This window comes from Chenopodium album, chromosome 1, assembly GCF_948465745.1.
Source record: "Chenopodium album chromosome 1, dcCheAlbu1.1, whole genome shotgun sequence".
In the NCBI taxonomy this organism is placed as follows: Eukaryota; Viridiplantae; Streptophyta; class Magnoliopsida; order Caryophyllales; family Amaranthaceae; genus Chenopodium; species Chenopodium album.
Genome location: NC_137834.1, coordinates 8067114 through 8079472, shown reverse-complemented (window position 1 = coordinate 8079472; position 12359 = coordinate 8067114). Strand labels below are relative to the sequence as shown.

The 12359-nt window shown below is 35.5% G+C and overlaps 1 protein-coding gene across 2 annotated transcripts; it reads left to right on the top strand.

Annotated features, from left to right (window-relative positions):
• The first annotated feature begins 4953 nt into the window (after positions 1–4953).
• Positions 4954–9789, top strand: LOC145555879 (uncharacterized). 2 transcript variants are annotated; one of them, XM_081617682.1, is made up of 6 exons: positions 4954–5110; positions 5247–5417; positions 5881–6054; positions 6757–6948; positions 8747–8847; positions 8922–9170. In XM_081617682.1, exons 1-6 carry the CDS (start codon positions 5050–5052, stop codon positions 9030–9032), a joined length of 810 nt encoding a protein of 269 aa, XP_081473808.1. In that variant the 5' UTR covers positions 4954–5049; the 3' UTR covers positions 9033–9170. The 2 variants fall into 2 exon arrangements, with proteins under 2 accessions (XP_081473808.1, XP_081473750.1); XM_081617624.1 differs by having other exon boundaries at positions 4956–5110; positions 8926–9789.
• Positions 9790–12359: the final 2570 nt, after the last annotated feature.

The window sequence follows — 12359 nt, the reverse complement described above, 5'->3', positions numbered from 1 at the left end:
CACCCAAGAAACCCTTCACCTGAGCTGCAAATGAAATAAAACATGCCTTGAATCTAGATCCTTCATTACCATTGTCAGTCTAGGTAATTAGTGCAAAGGATCCTAGATTAGTTTCTTTAATCATCTCAGCATACTTGGGTAAAAGTGCATATGATTCAGCAAACCCCCATGAATGTGGACCCTAGCTAAGGCCTTGACTTTGTAGAATAACCTAAGCTTCACATTAATCTTGTATCTTTCCATACAAACTCTTTGCAATGAATCCACTAGAATGTCAAGATTTGCCTCCAAGTCCTGCAACAAGTGTCTGCATAGCCATGCTGATGACACCATGGGATTTTCTTCAAGCCTCCCACAAGTTCTGTGCTCCCCTTCCAGCTTCTTGATAGCCCAACTGACTTTATCATTCAGAACTGAGGCATGAATCCTCCATGTACAGGTATTAATCAGAAAACTTGTTGTGTATCTTTGACTGTCAGCAAAGTCAACTGAGACAACAAAGCCCTCTTGTATGCAGTAGTCCCTAAACACCTCAAGGAACTGTGTTTTGCTCTCAAAAATCAGCCATGGATCAAGGTGAATAGACCCAAATGGTAAATGAGACCATATTATGCCATTCTTGTACATTTTGTCTAACACATTGCTGCCATCAAGATAATCCTCAAATGTCTTGGCTGGAATATTATCAGCAAGGTCTTCCTCTTCCACAATGAATTCATCATCATGGTCCAATTGCATATCCAATTCATCTTCTATGTCTGATGCCACATAATCCTCATCTTCACTATCTTCTGAACCCATCCTATCAGAAGATTCATCACTCTCACAAACAATCACTGGTTTCTTCTTCCTAGTACTCACCACCCTCCCTGATCCAGCACCACTCCCTCCTTTCTTTTTCCCTACAAATGTACCATACTTATTGGTTGTACTCCTGGGCACCCTCCACTCACTTGGTTTAATTCTTGTCTTCCCTTTGCTTGACCCACTCCCATCAATCCTGGGTGGATGTGAAGGTTGATGAGATGGGGTAGGTTCCCTGGGTTGAACTGAAGGTTGATGAGATGGGGTAGGTTCCCTGGTTGGAGAAGGTATTGGTGGTGTAGGCTGTCTAACTGGAGTTCTTGGTGGATTTGGTATAGGGTTATTTGGTGAGTGAATAGGGGTTGGTGTTGGTGGTTGATATTGTTCTTGGTCAGGATCTGCAGGTGGTGGTGTAGGATCCCTAGGTGGAGAAGGTTGTTGTGACTGATTCTTTTTCTTTCTAGGTGTCACTTTCTTTCTCTTAGGATTTTTTTTTTGCTGGAGTTGGAGTAGGTTCTTTGGTTTTTTCAGTAGGTGGAGGTGTAGGCTGTTTATGTGGGGGTGATTCTTTTTGTGATGGCTCAGGTTGTGATGCTCCAGGAAAGATCTCATCAGAGGCTGGAGTGTTAAAGATTCTAACATAATTAACCCCACTGTCCTCTGCATCCAATACAGGAACTTCTACAGCTACAGTGAATCGCTCTTGTTCTCTAAGTTGTCTCTCAGCTTCTTCTTTCTCTTCCTCTCTCCTAAACCTATCAAAATTTTCTTTTAACCCTTTTGCCAAATTAGCTTCAGCAGTCTTAAAAACCTGTGATGGTTCATCTGTTTCCTCAATGAAAACCTCAATTTCCTCTTTCCCTTCATTCCATTCCCACATTTTCAACATAGCCCCATCATCCACCAACTCTAGCCTACGGTTAGTTCTAGGTTTTTTAACAAACATGGTGAATGATTTAGGAAGGTAAACATTCTGCTTAGCTGAGTCCTCTAACATGTACTCAAATAACTCCATCAAATTAGTCTTATCAGTGTCATCCACCATAACCTCAAAAGAATCACTCTTATAACGAGCTAACAGCCACAATGCACTCATCCTACGAAACAAAATAATCACATACAACAATTCGCATTAAATCACAGCAAAACAAAACTAACACTATAGCAATTTCGCGAAATATAACCACCATCACATGCAAATACACACTTTCTGAAAAAACCCTAACCCTAAATCAATTTCGCAAAAAAAAAACACATAATTAGAACTCGAAATGAAAATCGAATAACAACATTTTACCTTGTGTAAGCAAAATGTACCCCGCTTCCTGAGTTGGTTGGAATTTCAGTCATAATCAACAAAAACCTTCAGCCACCGACGCGATCTTGCGATTCTGGTTCAATCTGAAGCGCTCGAGTACTTTTCTCCACCAATAACGCCTAAAATCTTCAAAAGATTGAAGCTTTTTTTTTTTCAATTTTAAGGGTTTAAGTGTACTAAATTACAGAGAGTGCGAGAATGGAGAAGATGAAGCCAAGGGTCAAGTTTTTCGAACTGTACTGTGCTTTTTTGGGAGAGTAAATGCTTTAAATGGTGCCATTAAAGAAGTAAGGGCAATTTAGTAAACTAACACAAACAACATGCTAACGTCTGTTAAGAAATTTGGCATTTTGTGACATTTTGTATAAAGTGAGTGGTAATTTGTGAATTTGGAAAAAGTTGATGGTATTTGGTGAATTTTGTTTAAACTCAGTGGTATTTGGTGAAATTTTCGATATAACTAATATATAAAACTAAACTTTTAGTCAGGTCACGAGATTGCAACACTTGGCTTTTCAACTTTTCGCCAAGTGTCGCGTCGCGTTGGATAGATTTAAATAGAATTTTTAAGATAAAAAGGTTAGTTTAGAATTCTATTTGGATAGAATTTTAGAATAAAATTGTTAGTTTAGAGTTTTATTATCGATAAAAAACCATACATTTCAGATGTACAAATTGAATTATAATTTTATTCAAAAAAATATTAGATTATAATTCTAAAAACTTATCATATAAATTTATTTTTTATATCATAATAATTTTTGGAGCGAAGAAAGTAGTTCAAAGTGTAAAACATCTATTTATAATATATACTAAACGGTTAAAATTATATACTTCACAATCTAATAGAATGGAGACCTGTCAATTAGGGTTGGGTCATGAGTCATCTTGGATTGGGTCACTTCAAGTTACGAGTCAAGAAATGTTCAACCCTTGCCCAAAGTTTTGGGTTCGGGTCAATCCAACGTGCTTTGAACATTTTATTTATTTAGTTTATTTTTTGCTAATTTTTATTTTATTTTTTAATGTATTAAATTAAACATTTTCACCAATATTATTATTAGTCATTACATGACTACTAGACAGCAAATAGTCAGAAAAGCACATCAATTCCTAACTAATTTTGTATCAATGATACGAAGTATATTTTAAATTTTGACATATAGATTATAAATTTATCGTAAAATTCAATAAACGACCCGAGCATCACACGTGGCACAAAACTAATTTTATTATATTTATAAATCACAAAAGTTAACCAAAGTATAATTTGTGAATCAATCGTGTCAAAATTCAAAACAAGTTGAATTTAAAAAAAAACGATGGAAGTATTGCACTATATCCATTTGAAAATGAAATTTTTATGTTCACAATGCAAATACCTAATACTCCGTATAATCTTACCGAGCATTTTTCAACACTAACAAGTAACATTGAAAGTACTTCCTTTTTATTTATTTTTTTGGAAATATAATTGATTCATAAATGAATTTTTTTTACGGCTATTTCACCAAATGCCACTGAGTAATTTAAAAATTCACCAAATGACATCGGACTTTTCAGAATTCATCAAATGCCACCCAGTTTTTTAAAAATTCACCGAGTGCCATCAATGACTAACAGCCGTTAACTCCGTTAGTGATTAGGGCTTAATCATGACACATGTCATGATATGATTGGTCTATTTATATTAATTCACAAAAATAAAAAAAAAAATAATAATAAAAAAAACCCCAAAAATTTTCCATCCAACTTCCCACCACTGCCAAACCCTAGCCCCTCCCCTTGTCTAGCCAGCAAACGGTCGGCCACCCCTTTAACCACCAAAAAATGGTCGGCCAACCCTTTAATACCCCACCTGACCCACCATCGACCCCCATAGCCACCCACACAACCTGCCCCGACCCCAAAAACCACCAACACGAGCGAGCTTTGATAAAAACACCTAGCGTTTTCCGACCATCGCGCAAAACCACTCCTATCCTCCACCCTTGAAACGACGAAATCGGCCACAGATTTCGACCCAATCAGCCGTTTGAGGGTGAAGGGTTTCTAGAATCCGGTTCTATTCTGGGTGCATCGTGTTGCGTGCGTGAGGTGGTCGCGGGGGCGGGGGTCGTCGGGTAGGCACGATTTTATGGGTCATTGTCTGGGCGCTGGAGTCGGCAGGCAGAAATCTGCGCATTGTGTGAGACGAATGCGGTGGCTGGGGAGGTGTTTTTGGGAGGAGGAAAGGGAGATTAAGTGGAGTCGGCGGTTTTTGAGGTGTCAAGGGGTTCCAACGGTAGGTCTGGGGGTTCTGGCGGGTTCCGACGGGAGGTTTGGGGGTTCTGGCAGGAGGTCACCGAGTTCCGGCGGTTGGCTCCGGCTGTCGGTTTGCTTTGGCGGGTGGTTACAGTGGTGGGGCTGGGTTGGGTTAGGATTTAGAGTTTTTTTTTTTAATTTATATTTTTTAAACCAATAGCTGACTAACATGTGTCCACATGTGTCATTATTAAGCCCTAATGACTAACGGAATTAACGGCCGTTAGTCATTAATGGCACTCGGTGAATTTTTAAAAAACTGGGTGGCATTTGGTGAATTCTGAAAAGTCCGATGGCATTTGGTGAATTTTTAAAGTTCTCGGTGGCATTTGGTGAAATAGCCGTTTTTTTTTTTTATTTAGTTTATGTAAATTGTATAACTTTGTAATTTAACCCATTTCTCTTCCTATTTCCCACTACAAAAAAAAAAAAAAAAAAAAAAAAAAAAAAAAAAAAAAAAAAAAAAAGTGTAGGCAATTTCGTAAATAAATTTTAAAAAAATTCTTAAGTTGAATCGATAAACTGGAACTTTTTCAGTAGTCCCGTAGGTATACTCCTTATGAAGCTTTTTCTTTTTTCTTCATTTTCAATTCCAACGTTTTTTAATTTTCAGTGAAATTGAGATGGGTCTTCTTCCTCACCTTGTCATCTTCTTTACCTTGATTAACCTACTCATCTTTCATGGTAATAAAATTATAAAATTAAAAATCAAAACTTTCTTTTTTATCCATTGTTTGGCTCTATTTGTCACTCTAATTATACTGTAATTTTATTTTTATTTTTTTATTTTTATTTTCTGATTTTTTTTTTTTAATTACAGGGCTTTCAAAGGTGATTTATGAAGATGGGTATACAGTGACAACAGTTTTTGATGGCAACAAACTCAAAATTAATCCTTACTCAGTTGCATCTCGCCCAGGATTCCATGATCTCCTCCTCCTTGATTCATCTAACAGTGTTTTTTACACTCTCTCTCTTCCACTTTCCCAAGGTATTTTCATTATTTTTTAATTTTATAAATTTCAATTTTTTTTTTTGGATTTTTTGGTATTGAAATTTTTGTATAAATGATTGGTATTGTTAATCTTGTTAAAGTGAATATTGTTATATTATTGGCCGATTAAAACGATATTGATGATCAAAGTTTTGCATTGGAGAATTTGTTTTGATGATTTTTTTCCCTTCTAATTCTGCTCATATGGTTAAATATGATTATTATCTACTTCATTTCCTTTAAATTTGTTTGTCTTCAACTATTTTTCAGTTCAGATATTTGATGAATTTTCTAGAAATGCCCAAGTTTAACACCTTGTAAAATCTTCTTGTTGGTTAATGGACTAATGGGTACTTCTGTATATGAATCGAGTCGAAGTAACATAGTTCAGGAGTTTTGATGCTCTTGTTGGTGGAATCTCTAACTTTTCTTGGTTATTATATCTGTTTATTTGTTTCAGAGAGTTTGGTGAAGAGGTTTTCCGGAAATGGGCCAAATGGGGAGCAAAAGTACACTGATGGTGATGCTAGTTCAGCTATGTTTAACAAACCCAGAAGCTTTGCTATGGATTTCAAGGGGAATGTATATGTTGCTGATAGAAGCAATCATGTCGTTCGAAAGATTAGTCCTTCAGGTTCATTTTATTTGTCCTTAATTTGTACTTTGATCATCGGCGTTCACATTATTTATTTGTAGTATGTAGCAGTATGATTGTTGATTGAAAACTTTCTTGATTTGGTAAGATAACTCCCAAATAAAATAGATGTGATAGGAATCTTGAATAAGCTTTTTAACATTGCATGCCAGGAAAGTTTATTGTTGTGGAAAGTTGTATTTAATTACGAAGTACAAATTAGAATTCACAACTTACAGACTTACAGTATATTGATGGAAGGTAGAATGGGCATATCATTGTCAATATCTTATGTTCTAAATCTCAAGGGGTATATTTGTTGAAGTGGAAATGTTTGCTTGTGAAAATCGGTGTAAAAAATGCTAAATTTGATTCGCGTAGATAAAAAATGGATACTAAACATTTCTGAGTTAGCCTTGTGTCTGTGTGCTGTTACTTTGTGCTCATTTCAATTTTTTCTGAAATCACAGATGCATTACATAAGTTTGACATCTAAAGCATGACTATATGATCATTTTATCTCAAGGAAGTTGATTTCCTAGTCAATCAAAAATTGATGGTTAATGGTTGTGTGATGAACTGACCACTGACTCAGTGCTCTGCTAGACATGTCTTCTGTATGCAATTACGCTTTCAATCACTGACCTTTGAATTTGTAGTTAAGGTTCTCAAGCTGATATAATTGTGTTGACTTATATAAAGGTGTCTCTACTATTGCGGGAAGTTCCACAAAGCCTGGTCGTGCTGATGGACGTGGAGAAGATGCAACTTTTTCTCCAGATTTTGAGCTAAGCTTTGTTCCTGAGATGTGTGCTCTGCTGATTATGGACCATGGAAATAAATTGATCCGCCAGATCAATCTGAAGCAAGAGGATTGTGTTCATTCAAGAGCTGGTATCTCTAATCCCCTGTTAATCCCTGAGTAAAGTAGAGAAGTTATACTCCTAGTATCAAATTAATTAAGCTTGTATAGCTTCTACACCCACCCTCATCCTTCAACTCCCTCCCCCTCCCCCCCCCCCCCCCTCCCCTCCCCACTAGGGATGGCAACGGGTCGGATCTGGACCGGATCCGACCGGATCCAGATCCAGATCCGTTTTTGCACCCTGGATCCAGATCCGATCCGGATCCGTCGGGTATGAAAAAGGAGGATCCATATCCATATACGTTGGATCCTACGGATCCGGGTCCAAAACGGATCCTGCACATTGTACCTTTTTTTAGCAAAAACGGATCTTACTTCTCTTAGAAGAACTAGATTCAACTTCTTTGCTAGTATCATTCTGGACCTCAACAAACCCCTCCTCCGAATCCCCTTCCTCATCATTTGCATTTGACACCACCACAAATGGTACTTCATTACTATCTTTAAAATTTGATTGTTCATCCATAAGGCTGAAATATTACAAAGAATAATAATTTAAACTAATTTTCATCAACAATTTACAATCTATTTCAACAACTTTTTAAAGCAAAATCATATACACGGCATAACCTGATAACCAAACACAACATAACCAAAATTTACAAACTAAATGACAAAATGAAAATTAAAACATGCAAAAGAATTGCAGCAAATTAATTAAACTTACAGATCCTACAATTAGCTAAAACTACAAGTCTACAACATGAAAATTAATTAAACTTAACATAAAGTAAAATTCTAAAAACTAAAACATGCAACGGAAAGTCGGAAACTAACGAAACATCAGACATCACTCATTACTTCATTAGATCCACTCATTATACTAACAATTTATTAAGCATTAACATGAAAAAATTGCTTTAATAAAACCAAACATAAAGTAACGAATTCGAAGATTAATTAAACTACTTACCAGAACACGAACTGCTGTAGTGTACTTGCGGTCGTCGGAGAGGATGAGGTGGACTACTGGAGTGTATTGCGGTCGCCGGAAAATATGGGAGAATGAAGGTGTCGTTTGGGAGTTTGGACTTGGGAGAGAGGAGAAAGAGTCAGACTCTCAGAGGGTGTGTGCGTGAGATTTAGGTTTGGTAGAGTTAGAACTTAGAGCCTTAAGGCCCTTAATCAATCAATCAATCAATCAATCAAAGCCTTAATCCCAAAAGTGGGGTCGGCTAACATGAACCAAATTTGATTATTCCGTGTAGTCATCAACATAAATCTTTCTCCTCCATCCCTTACGATCCAAAACTTCATCCTCACGTAAATCCATGCACTTCATATCCTTCCTCACTCCTTCCAACCAAGTCATCTTTGGTCTCCCTCTTCCTCGTTTAATCCCTCCATGGTCCCACTCTTCCACTCTTCGCACCGGTGCACCCTCGGGTCTCCGTCTTACATGTCCAAACCAACGCAGACGATTTTCCCTTAATTTATCTACAATGCCCGCCACACCTACTTTCTTGCGAATAACCTCATTTCTGATTCTATCTCTTAAAGTGTTTCCACACATCCACCTTAACATGCGCATTTCCGTAACCTCCATCTTTTTAATATGCTCTTTCTTAGAAGCCCAACATTCTGTACCATAGAGCAACACTGGTCTTATGGCAGTCCTGTAGAATTTTCCCTTCAACTGTAGGGGAATGCTGCGGTCGCATAACACTCCCGTGGCCGCTCTCCATTTAAGCCACCCTGACTTAATTCTGTGGGTTACGTCTTGCTTCAAATTGTCTAAATTTGTATTAATGTCCTTATATATTTTAGGTTCCTTGGGTTCCACTACACTATGGGTAGCAGCCCTCGCATTTTCATGCTTTTTTGGGTTGCTAGTTGGCTTCGCAGTTCGTCCTTACATAATCCGGACTGTAAGTGCCATTTCTACTTGTTTGGTTTTCTATCATAAGCTAGACTTGTACCTTTATTAAGAAATATTTTGTAGACAGGAAGTATTCAAACGCCTCAACAGCAGCAAGTCATGGACGTCTTACCGAATGAATCTGGGGAGACAAACTTTGATGCATTGCTTCGGCACCAGAAGCGTACTTGCTAGTCCAGCAATCAGATTTTTGAAGCAGCTGATTATGCCCTTTATCTCTCTTCTGTCTCTTATGTTTAGCTTTATAGTAAATAGATTTTATCCTAGCTCTACTTCTAGTATTGTATGTAAGGAGTACGTTTCTCTTTTAGATTCTGACAACTTGGGTAATTCAGAGTGTCTTCTGTCTCAAAAATATGCTGACCAGTTGAAGTGTCTGACCACTTTTGATGGAGACTCGGGATCATCCAACATGTTTAATGGCATATTGAAGAACAAAAATGTGGTGGAGACAGATGATCGCTGTCATGGGAAGATCGATAATCTGATCAAAGCTAATGTAGAAAGCTTCAATGTGGATGCACCGGCTGTGCTTGAGGAAACCTTCCTTGGGGTCTCTACTGTAGTCAGGAGGAGATGAACTACTTTAACTTTGCTGCTGTAAATAACTTAATGTCTGTGTTTCTTTTGCTTCTTCAAATGACATTATGCCTGTATATGGTCCATCAATTGCAAGTAGGGATACTGCTGATTGCTGAAGTTTAGCTGTCCTTGATTTTGTGCTGCAGTGATTCCAGTATACAAATATTTATTACTCCCAAAATCAATTGGTTTTTGAGATTATATATGCACCTTAAGAGTATCAACAATGGCTAGCTACATGTATATGTAGTTTTGGATTGCCACATCAATACATCATAAATCTCTAAGCTACATAATTTAAGCTACAACCTCTACAATGGTAAGTTACATTCTTTTGTAATAAATAAACCATAAAAAAAAAATAAAAAAATAAACAAACAAATACATAAAATATATTAAATAAATAAATATAATAGCATTGGATGGAGTGAAACTACGTAGCTCTATAGAGCTATATGTAGATTGGCTTATCTACAAGAGGTTGTTGCTTCATAATGGCACATGTAGTTAGTAATTAGTTAAAAATTGCTAGCAGGTCCTTATGTACCACCATTGAGGATGCTCTAATAACCATTATAACCTTGTATAATCATCAATAACTATATACTAAAAGACACGACAAAAATACAATGGCATTAGTGTAGGGAATAATTTTGTACTGGTTACCCAAGATATAATCATCGACTCTGGCATGACCCTAACTTTCCTACCAAGTAGCATCTATGACAGCATTAAGACCACCATGAAGGGTGCTATGACTGCTATCACAGTCAGCCCTGTGCCAGGCCCTGAAAATGCTTTGGACCCTTGCTACGAGACCCTGCCCTCGGGTGTCCCTGATGTAGTGCTCCATTTCAAAGGGGCTGATGTTGTGCTAAAGGCTATAACTTGGAAATCTAATTTATCTAGCAAATGTAAATTCAGATGATTCTCTCTTGTTTGGTAATGTTGCTCAAGTGAACTATCAAGTTGGGTATGTTTTAAAAGCAAAGCAAATATCATTTGCTCCAACATTAGTACAATATCATTTGCTCCAACATTAGTACAAAATATCAAGTAGTACAATAACCCCCCCCCCCCCCCCCTTTTTTTTTTGTGCTTGTTTATTATGTATGTTATAAGTTATAAGCACCTTTTTTTCCCCATTTCTTTTATTTATCTTCGTGTACCATTTGGTCGTTAACTATAGGTAAAACAACGCTTTATATTATCATTTACATATAAGTTGATTTAATTCTAGAATGAAATATCTCACTATTATCTTCTTTTATTTGATACTTAAGGGAATAAAATGAGTCAAATCCACCTCCTCCATAGTTTCTAAATCCCATACGACCATACCTCAAATCCATGAGTGGATTTGAGGTATGGGTTTTAAAATACTTTTGACAACCAAATATATGATATGTGTTTTAGTCATTTTAAACTCATACTTCATATCTATAATCTTATACTTCGTACATCATTATAAATTTATGAGTTTGAACAAAATTAATTTTAAAGGGTTGATGTCAAACCATATTAATAAATGAATGTAAATATAATAAGAGGTTTTCAAATATTGTTTTAAAAAAAAAGGTTTTCAAATAAATTACTATGTAAACATTATTATAGTGTTTTTTTGTTTTTTTTTTTTTTTTTTGACAAGTATAGAAATTATGCTAATGAAAAATTTTACAAAAAGATTAAACATTAGTACAATTCAATGTGATACATGGAGTAGTGCACGTGTTACCAAATCAATATTTTCCTATTGTTTTATCGCTATTGTAAAATATAATTTATTTTAAAGGAATTCGTAGAGTTATAAAACCATGGAATAAGTCTTATTCAATTTATAGTTTTATACAAAGAGATGTATAATAACTGGTTCCTACAGGCGCCTATACGATGCAACGTACAGTCGTTTTGTAGGAAAGAACATGATATATAAAAGTAATGAACATATAGTTATAGTAAAAAGAACAAACTATTAAATTGTAATGAACATATACCTAAAGTAAAAATAACATACTATTAAAATGTAATGAACATATACCTAGAGTGAAAAGAACATATTTGCACCAAAAAAAAATAAATAAAAAGAACATATGTTTATGTTCATTGATCAGTCAATGTAATGTACTTTATTTGCAACATAATGATCATTGTTTAATAAGAAATTGTCTTCAAATTAGGGTAGTTATATATAGATAAAGTTTATTACATAATATTATCATGTTCTTTATTAATATTGCAGATGTTCTTTAGATATGAAAAAAATATATAAAATTAGATGTTAGTTACAAAATAACTATATGTTCTTTACAAAATAATTGTATGCTCTTTACAAAATAGTTACATGTTCTTTTTGCATTTTTTGGTTGTACCAAGCAAGGTATAGCCGTCTGCACCTTAAAATTTTCAGAGATAAAAAGGGCACAAATCAACCTGGGCACTGGTTTTACTATACTAATCAAACGGCAGCAAATATTACAAATTCACAATCAACACAATGTTATAAGTAAGATGATAGCAATTTCAAGATTATAAATTAGAAAATTTAAACATAACAAAAAAAAAAAAATGTACTTCGTAAGTTCGTATTACATTAGAGAAATATTCATCAATCGAAAGTAAGGAATAGAAAATTAGCAATCAACCAAAACCCATTAAAAAATAAACTCAGCTTGAACAATGCATACGTAGCAAAAAAAATAAATTGCTTAATTAAATTTCTGTTATATGTACACTCAAATTAAATTTAGAATTCCCCTCAAAAAAAAATTAAAATTTCTGAAAGCTCGCTGTCTTCAAGTCTTTAACCAAATCAACAAGACAACAACTAACAATCATCTATTGGACTAAGCTTAATGGTCCTAAATCTATCTACACAGTAGTAGCCAGCGAACAAAAGAAGCAGGATAAAACCAGCCACCG